At 36.4% G+C, this 27226-nt stretch overlaps 2 protein-coding genes across 2 annotated transcripts in view; both read right to left on the bottom strand.

Moving 5' to 3' along the window:
* LOC113227332 (multiple PDZ domain protein-like) overlaps window positions 1-22037 on the bottom strand; it is a 26621-nt gene extending 4584 nt beyond the window's left edge. Inside the window, exons 1-5 of the mRNA XM_026460225.1 lie at window positions 21774-22037; window positions 3224-3371; window positions 2558-2671; window positions 1846-1971; window positions 758-874 (exon numbers count right to left, since the gene is read on the bottom strand). Coding sequence (XP_026316010.1) covers window positions 758-874; window positions 1846-1971; window positions 2558-2671; window positions 3224-3371; window positions 21774-21988 — 720 coding nt within the window. The 5' untranslated portion in view covers window positions 21989-22037. The remainder of the gene's footprint in view (window positions 1-757; window positions 875-1845; window positions 1972-2557; window positions 2672-3223; window positions 3372-21773) is intronic.
* Window positions 22038-22076: 39 nt separating this feature from the next.
* Window positions 22077-27226, bottom strand: part of LOC113227331 (patj homolog) — a 195665-nt gene continuing 190515 nt past the window's right edge. The window contains exons 17-18 of the mRNA XM_026460224.1: window positions 22374-23209; window positions 22077-22200 (exon numbers count right to left, since the gene is read on the bottom strand). Coding sequence (XP_026316009.1) covers window positions 22077-22200; window positions 22374-23209 — 960 coding nt within the window. The remainder of the gene's footprint in view (window positions 22201-22373; window positions 23210-27226) is intronic.

The raw sequence follows: 27226 nt of genomic DNA, 5'->3' as shown, positions 1-27226 counted from the left end.
TGTGTGTGTGTGTGTGTGTGTGTGTGTGTGTGTGTGTGTGTGTGTGTGTGTGTGTGTGTGTATGTTAATACACTGCACGAAGGAGATGTTCAGTTTCCTCGTAATTGAGTGCAAGCAACCAGCCCGTCACAGTCTTCCTAAGCTCTGGCTTAGACTTGGAAAATATGGACAGTATTTTATTTGCTGTATTATACAATTTACCACCTTGAAACACAAAGAACCGTTTGTTTGTTCCATCTTTATATAAATAAATAACACTAACAAACTAATGACGTATTTTCACAAAAATACATTAGCATTATGTTAGTAAAAATATCATGATATGCAACAAAATCAATGTTGCTAAGTGGTTGCTAAACTACAGTGAATGTACTGTATATTGTTTACTCCAGACATGCCTACGTTTCTTTTGTGCTGGTGTTTAGTGAATGGCGATCGCACGCAGTTGCGATTATCTGCCCGCCTTGCTTTTGTGACTTTATTTTTTATTTTTAATATTAGTGCTACTTAGCCTGCTTATTAAATTTTCTTTTAATCCTTTTTTCTTTGTTGGTACTGAAGTTGGCTGTTTTTTTTGTTTTTTATAAAACCTGGATCTATACTGGATTATGCATCTAATTTATGTACCAAAACTAAATATAAACCACTTTTCTTTATGTTCTACCAATCGTATTTGATATGCCTATTATAATATATAGTTTCAAATCTCCAATTTTCAATCAAAAACTTTTTTATTTAAAATGTTCAATAAAATTACCTTAATCTCATGTTCCGGTACGTCATCGGGATGTGGTGGTGGTACCGGTGACTTTCTTGCAATGTGCGTGGGAGTAGGAGGTGGAGATGATACTTCTACATCTGACGAGTCTGTGTTCTGCATAATTAATAAAAAAATCCATTTGAAGTTCTTGGCAAAAAGCTTTCGATTTTATCTGGCCTGTATGGTGTCATAATAAGTACCCACACTACCGAAAGAAATTTGAAAACCAAAGGTCTTCAATCAGTGCGTTCTACTTATGACATACGGGACCCAGACGTGGACACTCACGACACGGTTAGTACACCAGTTTTTTAGTCGTTCAGCGTGCTAAGGAACGAGCTATGCTCGGAGTTTGTCTGAAGGACAAAACACGAAACAAGGTTATTCGATAGAGAACCAAGGTGGTCGACATAGCTGGTAGAATAAGCACGCTAAAGTGGTAGTGGGCTGGCCATATCTGTCGAAGAATCGACAACCGATGAGGATAGCGAGTTTTTGAGTGGAGACCACGGCTTGGCAAACGTAACATAGGACGCCCTCTGGCCAGATAGAGTGAGGATTTGTGAAGTGCTGCTGGCAGCAGATGGAATGCGACAAGCTACGGACGAAATGGCGCGCTTTGGAAGAGGCCTATGTGTAGCCGTAGATTGCGATAGGCTGATGATGATGGTATGGTGTTATAAGACCACATAAAGACAACTTTTCAGGAGAAAGGTTTAAAGATTCTACGAACGAAATTAATCGATTTCTTTTTCATGCTTAATAGGAGAAATAAAATTTCAAATATGCATAACTTGCTTCATGTAGTTCGTATTATTTTTAAAGGGTCTTGACGTATGGTCACATGTAGCTTTACTGTACCAATCAAAAGACATATACGATATCAATATGAAGTAGGTACCGTAGCTGCAGTGTTGGCTTAAACAGCTCGTATACAAGACATCGCAGCTTTAAAAGACATCATGACTGTATCTGCGAGAACCACACAAGGTTTATAAAGTCTTCGAAGATATGAAGCATGTTACTCATATTGAAATTGACCAGTAGGGGTAGTTTTTTTTGCATGTTAATGTTCTAATACTTACCCAAGCCAATAGACTCTGCACGGTAAGAGTGACTTTCTCCCCTGCAGCCTTGATCAACTGCACAGCTCTCTCGTGCTGCGCTGATCTCACACAGACACCGTCTACTTCCAGAATTCTGTCTCCCGTCTGAGATGATAATTTATAGTTAGATCGCTATAATTTTTTAACAGAATGTTACAAAAGAGAATGTAAGGAGATGCAGAGAGAAAATATAGAGTGTAGATTCTGCCATGAGGCGCCTCTGCATCTCCTTACACAATGCTGCTCCTTCCTGGTTCAATACTGGGAAATCATAGGCTACCAGAGGATATAAAGATTGTCGGAGCCAGGAAAATTATTCAGTCGAACAGTAATTAGTGGTGATCACAATAGATCAACTAGGGGCTGCATAGGCCCTGAATGATGCCATCCTAATAATAATAATAATAATACAAATGAAGAACTCCCAAAACTGGGATTCCATGAAGCACTTTATAAAAGTTATAATCAAAACCACAGAAAATGTTGGTTTCTTTTTCTTTTCCAACATGACAGACATGTAGCTCTGTTCTAGCTGATGTTACATGGAATATGGAATACGAATGCGAAGAAACCTAGTGCAGTGTTGATACAATCCCTGTCCTAGACACCTCTTTACGCCTTGTTTGAAGGACCACATTTATGCTTTCGCAGCAATCAGACGTCCTTTATGAATAATACTAGAACAACTTACATGTAACTCCCCGCAGTTGCCCGCGGGACTGTCAGGCACCACATTTTTAATAAAAATCCCGAAAATTGCCTTCTCCTCTCCATCATCACTATCAGTCGTGGAGACGATGTCCACCTATTAAAAGAAAAGTTCAAAGTCAGTGAAAATTATTTATCAAGTATTTTTTAAGAAGTGCATCTAGAATCACTTTCATTCAATATAGAATTATTCAATTAAAGTGATTCTTGTATAAAATAATGGCCATGACAGAATTAGGATGATTGCCGTTGTATCATTTTGAATTATTAAAAACATTACTTTTATTGTTAGTAAAAGTTAGTCAAATATTCAGTGGTACTACCATATACTTGTATCACCTCATACAGACACATCGATGTCCACGGTACTGTCTCAATGTAACGTCCACATATGTGTGCGTGTAAATCATGAATTTAGTCAGTATTTTATTGACACTTTTCTATGGAGAAGCAACAGGCGACATCTACTCAGAGGTTAAGAAAGATCACGAAACTCCGTGACGACATACCTCCGTGGCTGTCGACAAATCAGCATGAAATAATTTGTCGAATGTTCCATATTTGTTTTAACTTACTGTACGTGTATACACAATATACGTACAGTAAGTTAAAACAAATACCAGGACAATATGAATTGAAAGAACCTTACCTTTCCTCCAACTATGCTTACACCAAGCGGTTCTCCGGGAATTCTTTGCAACGCGACCTTTCTTGCAGGACCCCACCGTTGAGCTACGATGGCGTCTGCTCGCCGGTCCGGGGACACAGTCACCGTCATCGTCGGGGACGGACAGAAACTGACAGGAAAATAGAAATGCTATGAGATACTATGCATGCAATATGTGACCCTATTGAAAGACACTAGACTACACTTTTGTTTACAAAAACCACAGCAACAACGGCGTCACAGGAATAAGATGCACTAAGAAGACCCGTCTTTAAACTTTGGACTATTAGAACGTTCTTGTTGGTAACCGGCATAGAGTGGAATTACAATGCGCTGTTCAGGGTGATATCATTTAATAACAAGAGACGCGGACGAGCGCAGCCCAGCAACAGAGGTTAGCTTCTACTCAACTTAAATATCTAGTCGTCGACTCACTAACATATGTATGTGGCAGTGGGTCGAGAGATATGTAAATGACAGAATTTACTTGTTGGGTTTTATGTGGTATGGTACCATTATGCCTAGCTGCATAGTTGCCTTTATCAACCAATCATATAGTAACGGAGCACAAAACAGCTACCAGGTGGAATCTGCATAGTGACAACACGTGGTACATTAGATGCAATCCAAGTAACTATTTGCAAAGTAGCTTTATGCACCCCACAAAAATGTTAGAAGTGCATCACATCTACGAAGTCATGCGATAAATAAATGAGATGAGACGAACAAGTTGTAAGCCACTAGGCTTAGCCACTACAGAAAATACAGTAGAAGTGGTTAGTTAGCCTCAGACGCGTGTCAACCTTAGGTCTCATAGGACCCATGTGAGCTCAGTTCGCTATTTTCGCTTTGTACGGTATGGTCGTGTCAATTTTTTCGCGTAAATTTCTATAAAATCGTAGAAAAATGAATTACTTTGCTGTTTTGGAGTATAAAATTATAGCCGCACCAAAAATATTATCCGTAATGGTATTCCATATCATTGGTAAGTCTTATTTTAATCAATTTTTAATTTTCTGTTAATCGAAGTTTTTTTATTACAAGAAACGAAAGTAAAGCTTACACCCCGGCAACATGGTCGCTTCTTTTTTGGAGAACTAAATTAATAACTCCAATTCGTCGTGGTTCAGCTATTAACCGCTAGATGGCAGCACATTGATTGAAATTTCAAAATAATATCAAAACGTCGTAACTGGCAATAATAGGTATTGTTGGTATAAATAAAATAATAAAATAAAATTTAAATTATATTAAAAATCCAGAATTTGTTATTTCTGTTCAAATTTGAAACTACGACCAATCAATATCGAGATTTTGTAATGTTTCAAATTAAGAATTAGCGACTTCAGTTCTGATAGTAATCGAGGCTTAAGGCATTGTTTTTTTTCTTCCGTGACAGTAACAATGCCTCCTCAGGGTACTGCCATTCCGCCGGTCCCCCTGAGACAAAAATTTACAAGTTCCATACTTTCACCAGCATCTTTACCCTTCAAAACTGAAAAGCTGTAGAGCCTTGAACACCGCTGTAAACTTGCCTGCTTATCGGTATTTTATAGGATATATCACAGAGATTTCCATCACCGGGCGACTAGGCGTAGGCTTGGGTTCCACCCCTATGTTGTGGATATTCCAAAGATTCGCACGAAGCGTTATGCTTCAACATTTATATATGGCGAACGGCTATGGAGTGGAATTCCCTGCCTACAGAATTTGTTCCCTGAACGTTATAACTTGGGCCTTTTCAAGGCGAGAGGGAATAGGCATTATTTAGGTGTGTTTATTCCATCGTCACTTTTCATCAGGTGAGATGGAGGTCAAATGCGCACTTAGAATATATAAAAAAAAGCAAAAAGTGATGCTCACATCGCAAATAAGGTGGCAATACACAGTGGACGAACTCTTTTACAAGGACCTCGGACCTCTACTATTACCAATGTAGCTCTTTTTCCTGTAAATATATGAATCTCAGCCATAAAATGAATGGATTTTTTACATCTTCGTGGCTGATCAACTAGACTTGTCAACTTATGTCTCAGGGTGTCAGGCGCAGTGGCAATGCTCCTCAGATCTTTGCGATTTAAAGCTCTGAATGGCACTGCAACCGTTACGAACAGACGTGTAGATTACCAGAGCGCTGAAGTGACAAGCACATTTTCAACTTATGTCTCAGGGTCTTTGCGATTTAAAGCTCTAAATGGCACAACGACCCTTACCATCTGACGCACGACTTCTTCGTCCTGTCACTTGATATTATAAAAAAAATATAACAGGAAAACTATTGTGTGTGAGCTCATTGAATAGCTTACAGATTGTGATTAGGGTCTGACAATGAAGCTGGAAGGTACAAACTAAACTTTATTAAAGGTAGACCCACTGAGTTCGTACTCGATGGATTGGTCTCGTAGAGTCGTAGTAGGTAGATGGTTAATTTTGTTGGACTTTTAGAATTCGCTGTTTTGTATCGGGGTTCCATTAATATTAATTTAAACTTTATATAAATTGTTCAAGTTTGCTATTAGAAAACTACCCGGCCATTGTGATTTGGACTGTATAGGACGCAATTATTCAATCACTTAGTAATGGCGACACGAACGAATTCACTGTCTCCTTTGTATATATGTCTGTCTGTATATATGTATGTTCGTTATTCGATACGTTGTGAATAAACAGGTGACCGGTCGGTGACCTAGAAAGCCATTGGAATAAATTGTAACCTATTTCAAGGAATGAATTGTAACCTATTTCAATTTGTTTGCTTTTTAATTGACTACTGTTAGCGATGTTTTTTAATTCATCAAATATAGATTATAGATTTTGAGCAATGATGAAAATACATTTTTGGTTGTTCACAACATTTTAAATTCGTTATTGTATTTAATGCGGAGAGCATAATTTAGGATGCTATTGGGCGTTTCTCGTTTCGGTGGTGTTCTGTTTTGTATTTTTAAGCCATCATTAGGAAGAAGAAGCCGTTAGAGCCTAATAATGGTTTGACCTTGAAAGGGTTGTAACCCTAACTAGCCGTGAACAGGTTCACGGCTATGAAATGGGAAACATCCGGTCCACAAAATTTATTAAAGAAGTAAACTTTAAAGAAAGGGCTGGAACAATATAAAGGTAAATGTAAAAAAACAGGTGTAACAGTATAAAACACTCCCTACACTTTATTATTAAGGCACTTACCCCTAAATGGGCCGAGAAACTGAATTACAGAAATACATACATGAAGGCTGTAGACTTATAAATTGTTACACATGATTAGCTTATTAACAGCTCCGATTGTTCTGGCGGTCGAGCTGGGAGTGACCGTGGTACGAAAACAAAATGAGAAAGTGAAGGAAGATGGAACAATTCAAATTTAAAATTTAAATACATGTAAAATAAAAAAAATGATAAGATACAAGCGGAGAGAGGCAATACAAAGAGGTGAGATGACGGTGTAAGGAGGTCACACCGTCATAACCTAACGCCTCTCGAGCAGAGATCGTAGGTTCGAATCCGGGTTCGCAGTTTTAATAGTGAAATTACAAAAAAATATTAAATACTGTAACAGAGTCCAGGGGGGCCGTGACAAAGGGGCTCGTGTCGACAGTGAAGGAAAAAACGCTTAGTAAAGTTTAAGTGAAACCTTTAATAAAGTTTAAAGTACAGAAGGGCGTAACGGGAGGTCCGGTAGGTGCTCGTACACAACCCGATCGCAGTCAATAGTTCAATGTGGTCCAGTAGGAGCCGTACACACATTGAATTCAGAATTCACAAATAGATACTTTGCTCATCTACTTATGGTGCCGAGGGAAAATCTTAACATCGCGTTTTAGGAAATAGCCTTAAAGTGGTCTCGTTACAATACCTTATTTTTAATTTACCAAAAAAAAAAAATCAATTCACGATACATATTTGCATGTTTTGCGAAATATTTACCAGCTCAGATTACAAAACAAGAGGTTGCTTTGTATTTATTGTTTTGTAATCTGAGTTTAACAGTGTCAATTTTTATTTAACTCAATTTTATTATAATTTTCATTGTTTTGTAATCTGAGCAATTTTCACTATATTTAGAGAAGTTTTCAATGGCATCTCTCAGCATCCTGGTTAGATAATGGATTTCTTTTGCAAAGTTTTAAAAATCAAATGTACGCGATTTAGAGAATGTGCAACTCATCTAAAATATCACACGTTTTACTGCAACGTGGTAATATTAAGTCCCTTTTTGAAATGAAGTGTAAACACGTCAACAATCAATTTATTTTAATAGTGGGAAAGCTATTGTTTACTGTTTCTAGGTCATGTTTGATTTTATTTATTTCTTACATTTCATTGTCATTACAATACTATTTCTAGGCATCTAAGAATCGCTATTGTAAATGGTCCTTTTTATCACATTTGCTCGTAAACTAAGCTCGTAACTAAGGTCCAGGACATAGGAGATCAGATAACGAGTTTATGGAGCTGGGCCGGCCACGTAGTGAACACAGGTGGAGTAAGGTGCTAACAGAATGGTGGCCAAGAAATGGATGCAGAAACGTGAGACGTCCTGTAACGTGGTGGGTGGGCGACATTGTCAAAGTTGCAGGCGGGCAATAGATGGGTGAGAGTGGCACATTCGAAGACATGTGAAGTTCGCCTTGTATAGTTACATTTGTGGACCACTGATTTTTGGTAGCTAAATAGATTTTTAACCGACTTCAAACAAAGGAGGAGGTTCTCAATTGGACTGTATTTTTTTATGTATATGCTACGCAAATTATAATAATTTATAATAATTTATTGATCAAAGAAAAATGAAATACAATGGCATTACAAGGCACAACATAAAAAGAAACATAAAAATATAGTAAAGAAATGCCAACATTTGTGATTCCCTAACTCCTAAACTAGGTAATCCTGTATCTTAGGAGTTAGTGATTACTTCAACATTGAGTGCTTAAATAGTACACACGAATAGCTTCAGTAGCAAATAAGTATACGTAAATAAGTGTATTGAAATAAGTGTACTGTAATAAGAGTTTTACCTTGTAATTATTGTAGTGTGTATTAATTGAAGTGTGTGTTTTGGGTGTAAGTGTGTGGAGTGAATGGAATGTTGTGGTTTTCTTCATTTTAACATATTTTCTATGTCATTGTAATTTAGTGTTAAAAGTAATTCTTGAAGTACTTTTTTAAGTGTGTGTTTCGGTAGGGAGTAAATCGGACTTAGTTTGTTCATTCTATTATATAAGCTACAGCTTAGAGCATTGTATTGTTGTTTGGCCCATGCGGTTATTAGTCATTACTCCGACATGATATAAAAAAGACATATAGGAAATCAAACTATTTTTCGAATCTAATTCGGGAATATTTGTTTTTTCAAACAAACCAACGTTTCGGGCCCTTTACAGGTAATATAGCTAAATTAGAGTGTTTATGAATTCCATGTGTTAATTTTCAAAATACGAATCATTTTCCGATTAAGTCAGCTATTTCAAATTCTACCATAATAACGAATAACATCAAAGAAGAGCCACTGTGAATGTTGTATACGGAATGCACCAGTGATGCAATTTTCCGCCCGGCAGAGCGAAATAACTAATCCACTCTTGGATGATTTCTACTTCACTCTCAATATTAGCAAAATTACGTAGAGGACGAACGAGATTTATAATGCTCTTTGCTCGTAGGAACGACAAGGCAACTAATTCTCAAACTGTATGTACACCAATTAGTAATAGAAACCATTTACTGCAACGCCTCATTATAAGAAAGAAACACAAAAAAGTAATGTAAATGAAAACAAAAAAAAAGTAATACAAAAAACACCATAGCTAACATTTAAACCATAGGTTCCCAAACTTTTTGGCTGACCGCCTTACTTAGGCAAGAAAAAAAATTCAACGCCCACCTTCACAAAAAATAGTTGAAAACAAGTATTTTTTATATTAACTTATATAAAAATCCTCAAGGAAAAAATTATATATGTATACGTAGTGTAGTTCATATACATAGATAATACAGTTCAGTTTTTTTCAAATGCAGTAGCATCCCCTGGACACTATCAACGCCCCCAATTGCTTCCGAGGCTCCTACTGTCCCCTTAGCACTCTTCATTCAGCGGCCACATGGGTAGGGACCACTTTGGGAAACTATGATTTAAACCAAACAACAAATTTTGTATAACTTAATACTATGCTGGTATGTGTGCGGCTGTGGTGTATGTAAAAGGATCTCATTCAGATATAGGCACAGCCGTGAATGAGCTATGACGCTGGTTTTCAACGGACCCTAACAATTCACACCCATGGCCACGTCTACAAAATGAAAACTTTTCAGGAAAGAAGTTTAAAGATTCAATTTTTTTTTATAATATCAAGTGACACTCAGAGCTTTAAATCGCAAAGATCTGAGGGGCACTGCCACTGCGCCCATCGCCCTGAGATATACAATAGTTGACAAGTCCCATGTGCCCACAATTTCATCAATAATCAATAAATAGTCAAGTTTCCGTCTTTTTAATACTGCTGTATTCAGTGTCGGAATGTAGCATGCTCCGCAGAGAAGCTTGAGCAAGAGGGTGGCAGTCGACCCACTTTATATGGCCACCAAATTCCCCGAGCTTGCCTCAAAATCCGTAAAAGTTTCCTGCGCACCACAAAGGCTACGAGTGACCATCCAAATGTCACTAAGTGTGCACTGTGGAAACGGAAAAACCCCCAACCACCTGGTTTCACCATACCTCAAGAGTAATTACCACCAGGTTGCGATCTGCGGTGGCCCGTGTGGCCAAACACATCTTGATGTGTAAATGGGGTTTAGAATAGAATAAGAAACCATTTATTGGTTTCAGAGATGCTAGTCTAGTCCATATGACTGCGGTGCCCCAACACAGTCCATGCAGCACTTACCGTTGTGCCCCTTGTGCCCCAATACCTCTACGAGGGAAGATCAGACAACGCAGTCAGCACCATACTATTCAAGGTCAATATAATCCTAAAATACAAAAGTATCGACATAAGAAGATGGTGTATTCAAAAACTGCTACATTTTATTGATAATAGGACACCGAGCTTTCTTTTGATTAAAATAATTACGTGACAACATTAGCCCGATGTACGATTTTTTTTATCCATCATCTTGATGTTTTTTTTTTATTTGACGCTCTGTTAAGTCAATAATCTAGAAAGCAACGAAATGTTCCACAACGAATAGTCTCGGACCGCAAAAGTTTTTGGGCGGATAATTTTCAAACAAAATTAGCGACATTTCTATTCCTATGGTTGATTTTTTATGCTAGCACCAAACCTACTAAAATGCATTAGCGTAATATAGCGCCTTCCCAAATCTATTAATCAGAGATCGCCACTCTGCTTTAGAAATGTTTGACAAAATAGAGATTTCAGATGACACGAAATTGGATGGCGCCGAAATGACTGAATTTCGGTGCTTGTGTGATTACCTGTCTGAAACGTGTATCGGACCGTCAAAAACAGAATGTAATCTATTCCAATAAATCTTGTTGCGTGTGGGCCCCACAATGGGGCATGTCCACGTGTACATGAAACGGCAAAAGACCCAATAAGCCAACCTCGATAAGGAACGTTTATAAGAAATGAAACTATTTTTTTTTCATGTCTAAATCGAGTACATTTTGTTGAGACACCATCTTAGTCAGCCGCAATCATGAGACATGTAAAGGACCCGATGCATTGGTTTGTTTGAAAAACCAAATATATGCAATTTGTATCCGAAATAATTACAACTTTTTTATAAAAACAAACGACTCAAAATTTACTCAGTTTACTCAGTAAGAAATCAGTTACCGGAAAGTGCGCGAAACCGGATTCATCCCCTAGTTTGTCACCCTTAGACGACGAATATTTTCTTCAAATTTAAATGGGACCAAGGTTACCCTCTTTCCAACAAAAAAGAATCAACGTAATCTCAGTACAGAGTACTAAAAAAACCGACCTCAAAAGTACGTGGAATTACGTCTATTTGCTAAGTTTCATTGAAATATCCCCTAGTGCGCCACTATACAGGACTTGATACTGGAGATAATAAAAATAGGTTCTCACTACGATACTACTGAAAGTATATCGAGGGAAAAACGCCTTGAATTGGATAAATAGCAATATCAACTAAATAATTGCTAACAATAATTGCTCCTAAATTAAAGTTAGGCGCTATTTATAAAAATGAATCCTCATGCGTGAACAGCCACCCTTTGAGGTGGATGATTTTCTTCAAAATGAAATGGGACCATTATGGAATTATACTCCCTTTCCAACAAAAAAGGAATCATGAAAATCGGTTCACAAATACCGGAGTTATCGCGTAACATACATAAAAAAAACATTCGAATTGAGATAGTTTTTTAACCGACTTTAAAAAAAGGAGGCGGTTCTCAATTCGACTGTATGTTTTTTTTTTTGTATGTATGTTACGCGATAACTCCAGTATTTGTGAACCTCCGTAGTGGTCCCATTCAATTTTAAAGAAAATCATCCACCTCCAAGGGTGGCTGTTCACGCGTGAAGATTCATTTTTATAAATAGCGCCTAAATTTTATTATAAGGAGCTATCATTTTAATGGTATAGAAACACACATTGAATTGGAGAATAGCAAAATCAGCTATTCTCCAATTCAAGGTGTTTTTCTCTCTCAATATACTTTGAGTAGTGAGAACCAATTTTTATTATCTCCTGTGTCAAGTCCCGTATAGTGGCAAACTAGGGGATGAATCCGGGTTTGCGCACTTTCCGGTAACCGATTTCAATAACACTTGGTAATTATATGTAATTCCACTTACTTCTGAGGTTGATTTTTTTAGTACTCTGTACTAAGATTATTTGAAGTCAGATAAAAATAGTTTCGTTTCCTATGTGTAACAATCGCGAAAACCTAAGAACTATTTATTTTACTTCCTATCTATGCTATGGGAGAAAGTTGCCTGTCTTCTAAACACGTAGCCCCAAGCGCTTTAACTGAAAGAGCTAATTAGTCAACTGTGACCTTGTGACCTTTAAAGAACCCGAGACGATGGTTTGTTTGAAAAAACAAATGTACGCGATTTAATTAAAAAATACTTTCAATTCTCGTGTTTAGTTATTGCGAAAACCTTACACAGTTGACAAAAAAAAACATTTTGGTCCTGATGTGGTAGCAAGAGTCACTTTTAACAAGTATTTTAATGCTTCTTCTTCTTCTCCTGTCCTTATCCCACGCTTGGTGAGATCAGCACATCGAGTATAAAACCAGAAAAATAGAGACGAAATATCATTGAATTTGTTTGAAAACTATGACAACTGCGCTCCGATTGACCAGCTCGAATTCGAAACAATTGACGACACTCGTCAATTGTTTCACTTCAAATCGACCAGTTTAACTTGAGCTTGACGATAATGGACGAAATTTGAAAAATTACATATTTAATATTTAATTACCGATGAAATGTGATTCTGTTTGTTTTGTAATTATAATAATAACACACACAATACACTCAACATAGCCCCACACAAGGGAAGCCCTGTGTCGCGGGTGCCATGGACACACATATAGACTACCAGAAATTACACCCAAACACACGAAAGAAATAAATATAGGCCATACAAATATTTCTCCCGGCCCGGGAATTGAACGAGACGTCTGTTAGAGATCTTTATTACAAATACATACATAATATTTTTGGAATTTACGGAGACGTACACACAGGTCAGTCGTTGGTCTAATTTGTGATTTTAGTGCAAATGAGAGTTGATATTTAAAAATGATTTAAGGGTCATTTGCCTGATCAGTTGCTAGGGATGGATGGATCTTATTTTGTATCTATTTCTGGTTATATACTCGATGGGTCGGCACAACCCTCTCCCCTATCAACCGAGTATGGAGCTGACTCCATACTCCCACCTTTCTTATCCATGTCATCTGTTACACAATCCATCCACATTTCCTTTGGCCTTCCTTTCCCCTTATATCCCTCCACATTCATACCTAACACGTGTTTTAGTACCGTCGGTTATAAATAAAATTAATTCTTTTAAAAAATTCAATACAAAAGATCTGTAGACTAACTCGATCTGTAGCTCAGCTAGTAAGAGCGATGGCTCTGGTTTGGCAGAGACACATGTTCGAATCTTGCCAGGTCGAAGAAATTCTTCTTTGTGTTCAATCTTTATCTTAATAATTATAACAAACTAGTGGAGTAATTTCACACAAAATTAAACGAATCATCATGTTACTCAATGAAAATCTGTAAAATCAATACCCTTAACTAGATGTATACAACAAATACGTATATTATATATTATACGATTACCGTCACGTAATTGAATTTTACAAAATTAAATTAAATCAACTCACCGATTCTAAGCCCGAACACCAACAGAACAACACTACATTTCCCCTCAACTAGTGTTTCCAAAATTGCTCATTCGCCAAGGATCGATAATTGAAATCGATATTTATAAAAATCTGTATAATAAATTCGGTTGAAACCGAAATGGGACGGAGCGTGGTCAGAGTACGCGACTTCGGTTTAAAGTGAGGCATTGAGGTCGGTCGCCATAATTCAATTACTGGCATTAGCAATTTTCTATAGTGTTGTGCTTGTGACGAGGAGTGATTTATCGATAACTTTCAGAAAACGCCTTCTTTAAAAAATCTATTATACTAAATAATTATACTTTTCTCGAGTAGGAAATTAAAAAAAATGTTTTTTATTCTATTTAGTGTCCCATATTTATACACGACAATTTCGATAAATATTTATTTACTCGGTCACGTCGTAAAACTGTACGCATAAAGGCCAGATACTTCTAAATTGGACTTAAAGGTTTAACTTCTAACGGGATCGACAAAAGGTAGTTTTGAATTCCATTTGGGTTTTATTTTAAGTATGCCATAATTATTTTAGGACACTTAAAACATGCCTTTGAGGTCAAAGATCGTTTTGAATCGACTAGTCCATTAATAAAGTCACAAAACAAATAGACATCGATATCGATAAACGGCTATTAACATCCCTAGTGATCACAAGTCTAGTGTTTTGGTACTAATCTTTTATAATCCTAACTGAGACCCGAGAATTGTAATTAATTGTTCTTTTTTGCTTTCCATTTTCACTTCTCAAACAAAACCTCAAAAAGTTCATTTGTTTGATTAATAAAAAGGATTCTTTTTTATTTATCATGTAATTGTACTGGTTTTAGTGGTTTTTTTAAGACTACGGCGAAATCGAAATATCTTTTTATAACTGTGTATATGAGTACCTATGTATATTCTATCATAGTTGTACAACATGTGGTTCCTGTCGATTCTTGAAGGGCATTAGGTTAGGTTTAAAGATGTTATTTCTCATTAATAATTTTCATTCACTTAACATGAGAAAAGAGTAACTAAATATAGTACAGTTGAAATATCGAACGACAAAGATTGGGTATAAAAATTATTCTACATTAAATAGGTAATTGCTTATTATTTAAATGTGAGTTAGTTGTTGAATCGCTAACGTGACTGTTGCTATACACAATTAACAAAGATACATAGAACGGCCAGAAGTAGAAGCGACAGTATTAGCATTAAACCAACCTTATCTATTTCTGCCGCCAAGCAGTAATGTCAGCACTACTGTGTTCCTGTTTTGAAGGGTAAGGGTGCTGGTGAAATTACACATGGGTTTTGTCAACTTATGTTTCAGGGTGTTGATCAGATCTTTGCGACTGAAAGCTCTGAGTGGCACTGCAACTGTTATGGACAGGCGTGAAGCTTACCATCAGGCGCATGACATGTTAGTCCCGTCACTTGATATTATATTAAAAAAATCAAAGTTACTGTGTGCGTAAAGGTACGATAGTGTTGCCTAATTTCGTAGTGTGCGTGTATAGCGACATGACCGTGATATGCATTAGTAATTAGCATTTTATTTGTGTGATTGCCTCGTCCTCCACAAAAGTGGCAAAATTTTTCGTTTTAGTAATTAGAACTCGTGGCGCCTACGGTAGGTTAAGTGACGCCTGGTGGTAAGCTATAAGCCTTTCCATAACAGTTGCAGTGAGACTCAGAGTTTTAAATCGCAAGATCTGAGGGGCACTGACACTGCGCCTGTCACCCTGAGACATAAGTTGACAAGTCCCATGTGTCTATAACTTCACCCTTCAAAACCGGAACGCAGTAATGCTCACATGACTCCTTGGCTGAAGAAATGGTTAAGGTGGCAGTACTTCACTGGACGAACTCTTTGACAAGGAGTTCTACTGCCTTGTATTTCTCGCTAAATGCATTTGTTATTTTTTAAGAAAAAAATATCTTCACCCATACCATATTTATTATTGACGTGGTCAAGTTTGTCGTATATAAACTTATTTTCAACGCTTGAATTAACTTAACTAGTCGAATCTTAGGATGCATGAAAGGAGGCTCTCCACGTGTTCGCTTCCCTTCCAGTACGCTTGACACAGCTGCGCCCTGGGCAACAATCTATAGGTACCTTACGTCTATTGGCAAATCCTTGCACCATGATGAAAACATTATAGTGTTTGCCATCGATACAATACGAAGAAGAACAAATCAAATTGACAGTTGTCGTTTGGATCCATAATCAATTACATATCGTATCCATATACAGTTATGTGGTCATTTAAAACCACATACGTCATTAGCTGCACTCAGGTAATTGCAAATTTCGTAAAGTAGATTTATAACTGTGTGGTTCAGGTATAGGTTATCGTAGTAGTTAATAATATTATTAGAGGCACAAAGTGTTCCGCGCCCAAAGGGACTTCAGTGCAATTACATCATGTACCCAATTGACCACTTAGCCGAATTAGTTGGTTGGTATAGGTCCGTGGATCTTATGACAAATAAGGAAATTGGAATTTGCTAGCAACAATAGGGTGTATTGGAAAACTTCAATCGTAATCGAACGAGTAACTAAGGTGTAAGGATTTGAAGGAGGATTTAAAATTAAGATTTCGGAAATTTTATTTATGCTTTTATGAGTTATGTAACTTAGAATAATAACGCATAGAAACCTAGTCCGCACACGCTAAGTGAGGCAAATTGAAGCGCGCCCAATGGGCCTACACGAGCGGGTGGGCCTTCAGTGCTCAAGGTCAACTTGCACCGCGAAAAGATCAAGAATTTTAGCTAAAAATGACGAAATGTGCGGTAATGTGAGTGTAAAAATACGTCAGAAAAACATAAAATAGACACTAACATCACATTCCACAAGGAAGTAACGCGTTTCAAGTTGTATTTTTATATAAATATTCACTAAAACCGAAAATTAACCTACTACTAAAACTAGCCTACATGAATTGGATTTTTGCCTCACTTGTGACAGTTCGTTTGATATGAAACTATCATTCTATGCGTTATTATTCTAAGTTATGTAATGAAACCCGCTATTATGAGTCAATTAAACAAATCTATTCATTCAATTAATTTATTTATTTGTAGTTGGCAGTAAAATTGGCCAACACTAAACCGTCTAAGGTCGGGTAAGAGACTTGTTTGTTTAAAATGGATTGAAACGAAGTAAAGTTAGCCTTATTTTTATGATTATCGGGAAAAAACAGATGGTGCAGTTGCAGTACCGCATAGAGAAGTAAAGGGACTTGCTTTTGACCACTACTGGAGTGGAGCAAAGATAGGATATGATCTACGATAGAAAATGGAAAAAAGTTTATTTTATACCATCACAAACTACAAAATTGTAGTTTACATACATTAACAAGCACAGTACAGTTTGTGAGGGATCTGGAATCTAAACTACGCCGAAACCTGTACTCTAGCTTTCACCCCGAAATGCCTATTCAGTCGCACCTCAAAGATACTGGGGTTGGATTTGCTAGGAAACAATCGCAGGCTGGAAATTACATTCCTGCGCTTAGTACGCCAAGAGGGCCTAATAACCAAGTAAGGACGATATGCCGCCGTACGTCTGGACGTCTGATGGTAAAGGGGGCGGGCGAGATGAGCTGATGGAGTTTTCAATCTCATAGGTTTGAGGTGCTAGCGACGCCTGAGATTATAAAATTAACAAGTCACATGAGCCTGTAGTTTCACCTGCAGCCACTGCCCTTAAAACCGAAACGCAGTAATGCTCATGTCACTGATGGCAGGAAACTGGTACAGTAGCAGTGTTTCCTTGAACGAATTCTTATTAACTAGTTGCTTCTATTAAAATTTTCCAAAATATATCAAAGTTTTTTCTGGTATTAATATATCACGCCTGTCCATAACAGTTGTAAAGATCTGAGGGGCACTGCCACTGCGCCCATCACCTTAAGACGTAATTTCAAAAGTCTGATGTAATTTCATTAGCACCCGTGCCCTTCAAAACCGGAACGCAGTAATGCTCGCATTACTGCTTGGCGGCAGAAAATAACGTCGTTTGTATGCTGTCCCATAAATACTTAATTTAGGTGGAACATTTTCTTCAAATTTGGATGGAACCATTATAGAGGTAACCCCATTTTAACAAAAAGAGAATCATCGCAGTCCGTTCACAAATGTCGAAGTAATCGGGTACATACACACGCATTTTAGAAGCAGTAGAGCTCTTCGTGAAAGAGATCATCTAGGGAAGTACTGCCTCATCTATTTCTGCCGCCAAGCAGTAATATTATTATAACAAATTACACTAAAGGTGTAATTAAAATAACGGATAACTCACATATTTAAGTCGTCGAGTCAATTTTTGCTCGACGTGTTTTGAACCAATTCGTGGTCCTTAATCATAAGATTCCGCGGCGGTGTCTCGATAGAAACTCAAACTGTTTCCGTCAGAATTTATCCGTTATTTTAGTTAATATGTCTGAGTCTCACAGTGGTTTCTATTTAAAATATATTAAAAGGCCTGTCTAAAGAGATCATCCAGGGAAGTACTGCCACCTCATCTATTTCTGCCGCCAAGCAGTAATGTTATAACAAACGTTAGATATAATCATTACCCAACTTAATGAATTAATTACCTATATATTAAATATAATATTTATATATATTAAATAAATAATGTAATACGTTACGTCGTTACAAATACTTGAAGCGCCTAGGCTAATAAATTAGCAATTGTATCTATTAGTCAACATTCTGCAATTAAGTACACTTGTACTTAATTGCACAATGAAGATTAATACTGCCATTTCGCCGGCTGCTGCCGCGGCATGCTCGCTTCTCTCGATCGGCTCACGCACTGTTTTGGTCGCAGATTTAACCTAGAGGATGTAAAAGTTCTATTAACTCTAGTTTCAATTGCAGTAGAGCTCCTTGTTCTGCCGCCAAACTGTAATATGAGCATTATTGCGTTCCGGTGTTGAAGGGTAAGGGTGCTGGTGAAATTACACGCAAATGGGACTTGTCAACTTATGTCTCAGGGTGACGAGCGTAATGGCAGTGCCATTCAGACCTTTGCGAGTTAAGGCTACAAATATTATTTCCAAAATGATTAACTTAACACTTTCACTGTTATGCTGAATCAACCAAAGCCATTATTTGAAGTTGTATCGACTGCTAAGCTGTGATAGTAGCTGAAGTAAAGCAATCTAGCGACCTATCTATCTAAAGTGTAGTATCTGTATTGATTCCAAGAATGGATTGACTAAGACTTTGTAACAATGGGGCATTTTTTTTAGAGAGGTATAGTGAAAAACAATTCAATGTCCCCAATATCGCAGATCCGACCCACTGTGAGTCGCAAAGTTAAGATAAATATAGTGTACCTGTCTATCCCCAGTTACGTCAATTTTTAATGTTCTTAAGTGATTTCCAGATCCAGGACGTAAAAAATAATGTCGTAAGGCAGTCTCCATTTTCCGTCTATGTTCCTCGAAGTTTAGGTAAAAAATCTCTACCTATTCCGATCCCTGATCATAGATGTAGCCGAATATAAGAAGAATTTTGTGGCCACCACACTTATTCGGTGCGAGAAAAACATCATATCACGTTTACGGCATACGCAACACACATCTACGCATTGACAAAAGATTTCCTTCCACGTGAAGCCGTAACGCGGTGAAACCTTAACAGTGCCACCACGGACGGACTTAGCCTGATCTTGCTAAGGCCGTTTGGCCGACTACGGCAAAGCTGAAAAGGGGAGTAATGGTTCTCCAAATTGAAAATGAATTCAGTAGCAGTAGAAACAGTGAAGTTTGGCCAGGGAAATACTCCTACCTTACCTATTTCTGCCGCCAAAAAGTATTGTGAGCAGTGAGATGTGTATAGTCAAATTTTAGTTTTTGGTGTGAGCGCTAGAGGTTCTGAACAATTTACTATATTTTACTCGAAAATACAACATGATATTGCGTGGGTTTTCAAGCGTTTATGATAGACACCGAGAGGTGAATCTTAAATTGCACGATTTTTTAACAAATGAATCAATCGCCATGATTGCTCAAACTTACTGAAATGCAAAAAATGAATCGTAGGTATCATTGACTTACAATTATATGGACGTCGGGTCCGCGCTAAAAAGTGTACGAACTTATAGGGCGTTAAAATCGTATACAGAGCGTCATTCACGCTTTAGTCTTCGTTTGTTCGACTGACATCGAAGTAAGCAAAATTAGACAGTACTGCGATGACATTACAATTTAAATTCAACGTTTTAGCTTTTTCATATTCCTTTACATATCACTGGGTTTAAATAGGTTGACTTGGGACATTTTTTTCGTGGTTTTTGTATTAGACCCGTCGTCCATTTATTTGTAAGTCAATGGTAGGTATATACAAATTTTGCAGACCGATTTCACATCACATATCCCTCATATTCACACACTAGCTTTTTCCTATTCATATAGTAATGCATCTAAATTAACACTTGATAAGAAATTTAAAATAAATAGAACGTTTGCCATCCCCTGAATAATCACTCTTTATAAGATACGAGTATGAGAAAGTAAGGCATCGAAATGTCTTTTTGAAATAAAGTATATACTCTCTTAGAGCCTATGTACGGTCAACAGCACATCAGACTACATATTTTTGTTCGAAAATTGCCTCCAGTGCAACGGAACTAGATACGTCAATGTGTAGCTTGATCTGCTGGCGTGGTACACGGAGTATTTGATAAGACATAGTCATATCACATCTTGATAAGAGATAGTTTTAATGTGAGTATTGTTTGTTAATTTTTGAAATGAAGCAACAGTTGCAACGCGATGTTTGCGCACGGTTGAATCGATTCACTACAGCGCGTCGTATGTGCGTAAAAAAGAAAACGACGTGTGCATAGGCTCGTACTGTAAAATGATCTCACTATCCTCTAACGCATTTATTACAGAGCACAGAAAAGAAATTTTATTGAAATACATCTAATAACAATCGAATAGTAGATTTATAATAGTAGATTTGCGTTGTAAACAATGTCAGTAAATAACCGCCCTCAAAAGTCATTCATCCCCTAGTTTGCCACCCTTAAGGGTGGAATATTTTCTTCAAATTTAAATGAAATCTACTGAGATTTTCCAAAAAAAAGTATCATCAAAATCGATTCACAAATAGCCGGAGTTATCGCGTAACATACATACAAAGAAAACGTACAGTCGTATTAAGAACCTCCTCCTTTTTTTGGATTCGGTTATAAAAAAAAATTTGCTGAATTTTGTGTTTTTTTTAAGGAGCATAGGTTAGTCAACCTTGTTTCGGGCCCCCTAATTCGCTTCCGGTATCTCCTGTTTTTATTTTCAATTAAAAACTATGTTGAATTAACGTTTTTTTACATCAAACCCATTACACCATTATAATAACGATTTTTGTTTCTACTAATGTATTGTGACGGCTTCCGTGGTTGAGTGGCTGGCACACCGGTTTTCATGGTGTCGCCATCTTTGAGGTCCCGGGTTCGATTTCCGGCCGGGTCAGTTAAGAAATCTAACTTTTCTATATTGTCTCGGGTATGGGTATTTGTGGTACCGTAGATGTTTCCGATTTCCATAACACAAGTGCTTTAGCTACTTACTTTGGGATCAGAGCAACGTATGTCGTGTTGTCTGATATTTATTTATGTAAATCATGTTTCTAATTGAATCTGTCATAAGAACAAGAACGTTTTTATTTACCTGCAAAAAATTTACTTTTGTGGTAACGAAAAGTTGAAATTTACTTACCATTAACGAAAAGTCCAATTTTTTTTGACGTGTGCCATTGCCAGTTATTACTATGACAATATAACACTAATTAAAGCGTGTATGACGCGTTCAGTACATAATTAACATTAACATCGATTATATTATATTAACATAGATTCTCGATTTCACTATTCGTTTCTTATCACTGCTTCATGCAGCAAACTGCATAAGTATATTTATTTCGAAAGATTGCTACTGACCTAATAAGTAAATTAAAAATAATTACTCTTTACGTCTTTCCTAGTACATTACACTCATTTGGTGAATACGTTTTGTAGCATAAAGATCAGTAGAACGTAAACAAATAACATAACTTGCTACTTATCAATTGTGTTTACAAACTCTCATATCTACGAACAATTCGCTTTCACTTATTATGAACCCTATTTCAAGATGCTAAAGTTTGAATAGTAAAATAAAGCAAATTTACCTCGGTCTCCGAGAAGGCACAAGAAACTTCAACGGACCAGCTGATTTTCTTCTATTTACAACTGGAACCAACAGTAACTCCTCTTCTTCCGTCTCTGACGAACTCTTCAGATTCACTAAAGCCGGCGCTGACATTCTTCTGTCACGCATAGAACTTGGCACTTCTAACATATCACGTATCACCTCACAGTATTTACACCCTTTAGCTTCAGCCATATACGCTTTTGTTATTGCGTACGCATAGTTTTCTAAAAAACACTTATGACATCCCGGCACGTAGTTTGTTTCTAAGTCCGTTGATTCCTCACTTGGTTCCTGCTTCTTTAGTTGTAATTTTTTCTCCATTACCGCTGTGTTGTTTTCTAAGAGCTTCTGTTGTACTTCCTTGTTTTTTCTTTCTTCTTCTTCCAATTTCATTTGACGAATTTCTTTTAAACACTCATCTTGATCATTGTAATATTCAATGCATTTTCGTTCACTTTTGGACGGCCTAGTTGGACTACGTTTTTTCTTTTTATTAGTTATATTTATATTCAAAGGTTCGATTCTTAATGATTTCATTTGTTTAATTATATGCTCTTGGACGTAAGGATGTCCGTACGACGTCACTTCTTCTGTAGCAATGGCAGTTTTGGCACTTGCGTCGTTGTCTTTGTTTCTAATAGCTATTTTGTCTTGTTTACTTGTTTCTTTGATCTCCGGATCGCCGTTCATTTTACGACCGTTTTTTATTGTACTCTTTGCAGACGTGGAATCATCGTCTAGACACGTTTCGTATCCATCAATCTCATGGTCGATGTATAGTAAAGAATGACTTTCTTCGTGGACGGAAATCCTAGTTGTTGTATCGTAACAACTACTTGTTATGTCTGTAGGAGAGTTCAGGCACTCTTTCCAACTTTCTTCACTTTTGACTTTATGAAGATTTTTTTCTTTATTTTCATCCTCTTTCCAATATTTATCAAAACTTATTCTTTCCAAGCCCGTCGGTGTTACAGCGAAGACCATTTCATCTGACGTGGATATATCCTTACTTTGCTGTTTTGATAAACACCTGTTATCATCGCCTTTTCTATCAGCAGACTTGCTTCTTGTGTCAGGGAGTTCTCTAGGAGTTATTAAAACATCATCTTCAGTTATTGTTAAGTCATCTTGCTCCAGGGATTCGTCAGATTTCGAGGATTTCAATATAGTTCCATTGATTTTCTCCTTTTCGGTTTTTTTCTTACCTTTTACCTGTTCATTTATTTGATTTTTAAGATGACATTCATCAAAACTAAGGTCGGCTAAGGCAGAGAGCTCCTCGTCTTTAATCGAAGAGTCTTCAGGTTCGCAGCATATTTGGACTACTTCCAATCCTTCTCCATACTCTTGAAGGCACTCGTGAAAGGAATCCATGCCGGTTTGGTCATCTGATGCCAAGGAGTTTATGTATTCCTGGAGCAAAAGATTTTAATTCATAAATAAATCTCGATTTTGAGAAAAAGCGACACTAATTTAGAAATAAAAAAGTCTGGGATATAATAATCTCAGCTAAAGATTATTTTCATGAAACTACAGCAACAAGTATGAAAAACTGTCTAAGCTTCCTAGGGCGTTATCAATTATGATATACGTAATTATGGTGTTTCTTGTTATTTTACGATGATGAAGATATTTGACGATGTTGATTAGGGGACTCACTCAAATCATTTAATATAGAACAGTTGATATATTGTATGTGAGATAGTCCACATACTATAAGATATTCGTATTGATGAGTAGACAATCTCACAATGTAAATAATAAAAAAATTCATCATAATATATTGTCTGTTACCTTATATTATCATATATTTTAGAAAGTGGTTCATTACATTAGTGGAGAAGCATTACAGTCACTGCGAGATGTATGACGCAATGTTATAGTTATATTTTTAAAGTTAAGTAACTTAAATTTAGGTAGTGACGCAAAGGTGGGAGTGGAGATAGGATAATTAAAAAAGGAGATGTGTCGTTATCCGTATTCATAATGTACGTACTTACGTACTAGTCAATGAAAAGAAAAATATATAATTTGACAACGTTTATTCACAATACACATAACAAAGCATTTATATGGAACATTTAATACAGATTCGCTTAAAGCATTACAACTAACATTACTTTTGATATATACATATATTAATAACACCACTAATAAAACTGATCGTCTAAGTTAGTTACTTTAAATAGAGAGCGACGGGAGAACAGTGTTTCTGCCAAACTATGTTATTCTGCTATTCCGATTCCATTCTATACGGATAGCGTACGGACGCGAAAAGAGAAACATTTTCTCTTTGAATGTGTAAAATAATGATCCATTAGGCTTACAAATAAAGGTGAATTAAAAACAAACATGCCAAGGAGTGTACTTCTACCACTCGATTACTAAACCTAAGTTCATAAGTAGTGGTCGTTCAAATCGGTACTAAATAACTAACTTATCCGGTCAATTTTACAACCTAAAGGTAAATTATTCCTAAAAATATTCACAATATGGCAAATGGCACATTGTTCAATAGAGGGCACATTGTAAAGTAGCTGACAAAGTATCTAAGGTACCTAAGTGTGCTGTGTGTGTGGTCGAACGGTTACCATGCTGGATCCAGTCAAATCTCATTTATTCGCTATAGATATTGTAAGCACAGTATAAATGTTGGTGTTAAAATTAAATTGATGAAGTTATCATATTTAGCCTTGGCAAAAGCATTTAAATATAATAATAATAGTAGATTGTACAACAAGTGCATAAAACGCGTCATTTTACCCGATACGAGTATATCCACCCGAGCCGCAGGCGAGAGTTGATATACTCGTGAGAGAGGATACTTAAGTCGAGGGTAAGATGGGTTTTATGAACGAGCTATACACTCTGCTTTTCACTTCGATTGCGAGGAAATTAAACATCAATATTACAAATAAACGATTATTTAATTAAAATTGAATGTAAAATTACGACAATCCCGCCAATGTACTACTTTTTTTCTACACGTGACTCAGGTCGGACTACATAATGCTCAGTTATATTTTACAAGCTTTTATTTTTTATGCATTTCTATTTCTTATAACTTATTAGAATTACTATAGCCTACTTTTTTAATTTTGTAATATAACACGCATTAAAAAATAAAAATAAAACTGTTTATAAAGTTCTAGTGTGTGTGGCTGTTGGCGCAGGCGTCATTGCCTCGGTCTTAAACGACGATTTCATTTTATGCACTAGAGCATAAAATCCTATTTTATGCAGCCTAAACCCAGCATAAATACGAACTTTAAGAGCATGCGAAGTGAAAAATACATTAAAATATAATTTCATTAATACATTAGATAAACTAAATCAAGAATAATTATGCATCGATACGGATCAGTCTTTAAATTTGAAAAAATCGTCCACCGAATAAAATTATTTTTCTAAGAGCCATTTGCGCAGTTCTTTTTTGAAACTGATCAAAGGAAGACATTTAATATGAAAAGGTAGCTTATTAAAGAAAACCACACATTCCATAACAGTTGTTTTTGAAGCATTTAGTCTTAGGAGTTGTGTCTAGTACTACTTTATCAGGGTTTCTTTAGCTTCTAGCAGTCATACCTTTAGCGAGTATAAATTTATGTTGATTCGTCTTTACAAGTATACTTTCGAGTATGTATAAACAGGGGAGAGTTAATATTTTTAACGTTTTAAAATAAGGGCGTCATGACACATCTGGTGCTAAGTTGCAGGTAGCTCGTATACACATCTTTTGAGCAATGAAAGCTTTCTCAAACTCTGTACCATTCCCCCAAATAATAAGGCCGTATCTCGATTCTGCAAAATCAAATCTATTTATTTAATGTACACTTTCTCTGTTTGTTGTTTCAGCTTATAATCTACAATTAATCCTAGAAATGTCACATCTGTGGCGTTCTGCAAAACTTATCCGTTATAATTCATAGTAACTATTTGATTCCGTAAATTAGTAAAATTCATTAGGTACATTATTACTCTTGGATAACTTTATTTGAAGATTATTTTTTGTAGCCATTCAATTAACAATATCAAAGAAAGATATTTGTATGGCCTACGTTTATTTCTCTAGTGAGTTTGGGTGTAATGTGTGGTTGTCACTCATAGGAATGTGTGTGCGTTGTTGTTTTGTTGTTTGTTATTGACAAGGTTTGGTTGTCACTTGACAGCAGACATTCACATTTTGACGGTTGACATCACTTACACCGGAACGCCCGCACTGCATCGCACATTAGATTTTATTTATTAGCACTCTGGCTCATGTGGATCTTTATGATCCAGGAGGACACATTCCGTTTAGTATGGATGTGGTACTGATGTGAGCTGACAAGTGGAGTTCAACCCTCCCACTTCACTCATCCTATAATCACGTTTACTCACACTCAAAAGCAGGTCTACTTACATAAACTGTCACTCGTGTAATTCAATTTAATACGCTAGGTAAATGACTTATGATAACATTTTTAGCAAAGTATTTTATAGTACACCTCCTGTTCTAATTTTCCATAGTCATCCAAAAATGTTATTATTAATTTTATTTCTTAATTTTAAATCATCAATTTGTACCGACGCGACGTGGTGTATACGTTGACGATTTATTATAAAGACTTAAGAGTCTGTGCAACATCATATAGCTTTGTTTGATTTCGCATAATAGTAAAAGCGTTGAATTAATCATTTTGGAAAAAATATATAGTCAAATTGAGCACTGTGAATACACGATTCCTAAAAAGTTTCATGGCGGAAAATGAACACAAAATATCTATTGAACACTGCGGTTTCCAAGAAAACCGCAGTGTTCAATAGATATTTTACATATACCAATTTTTTTTTTTATGAACTGAACTAAACCGAATACGTATTCTATACGATATACATTTTCAAATGGCTGTAATTTCGTTTGTAAAAAAATCTAAAGTGAAGCCTGTGTCCCTGCCGTTTGACCGAAGCAAAATGAACCGTATTTTAAATTCGAGAAGAGGTAGGGTTTTTATACTGTTATGAATTTCTCGTCACGTGGAGAGCTCGAGTGTAATTTTTAACAAATAATCAAAATGTTTGAAGGCATATACCTTATATATTTATTCATATATATGCATATATATGTATAATCAACAATTTTCAAAAGCATTGCAAACATTAAACTTTAGCTGTGATTAAAAATGCGTACAGGCACTATAGTCGAAAACCTAATACATAATGGCGTATTGATGAACTACTAAAGGTCACCTCACATTAGACATTATTTTCATTATTAAGCACTCAAGTGCATCAACGTGTTCTGTAGTGACGCTTGTAATTTATTAAGAATTTGAACGGTTTCACAAAAAAGCATTTTTAGTGTATCTTTCAAATCGACTGATAAATCCGACACTGATGAACTCGCACAACCAGTCCACTTAAGACCACTAGTACTATTATTATCATTAA

The sequence above is a fragment of the Hyposmocoma kahamanoa genome, unplaced genomic scaffold (assembly GCF_003589595.1).
Source record: "Hyposmocoma kahamanoa isolate Upper Pololo Valley unplaced genomic scaffold, ASM358959v1 210, whole genome shotgun sequence".
NCBI classification, from domain to species: Eukaryota; Metazoa; Arthropoda; class Insecta; order Lepidoptera; family Cosmopterigidae; genus Hyposmocoma; species Hyposmocoma kahamanoa.
The sequence above is the reverse complement of the archived record's forward strand: the minus strand, read 5'-3'. Positions and strand labels throughout refer to the sequence as shown.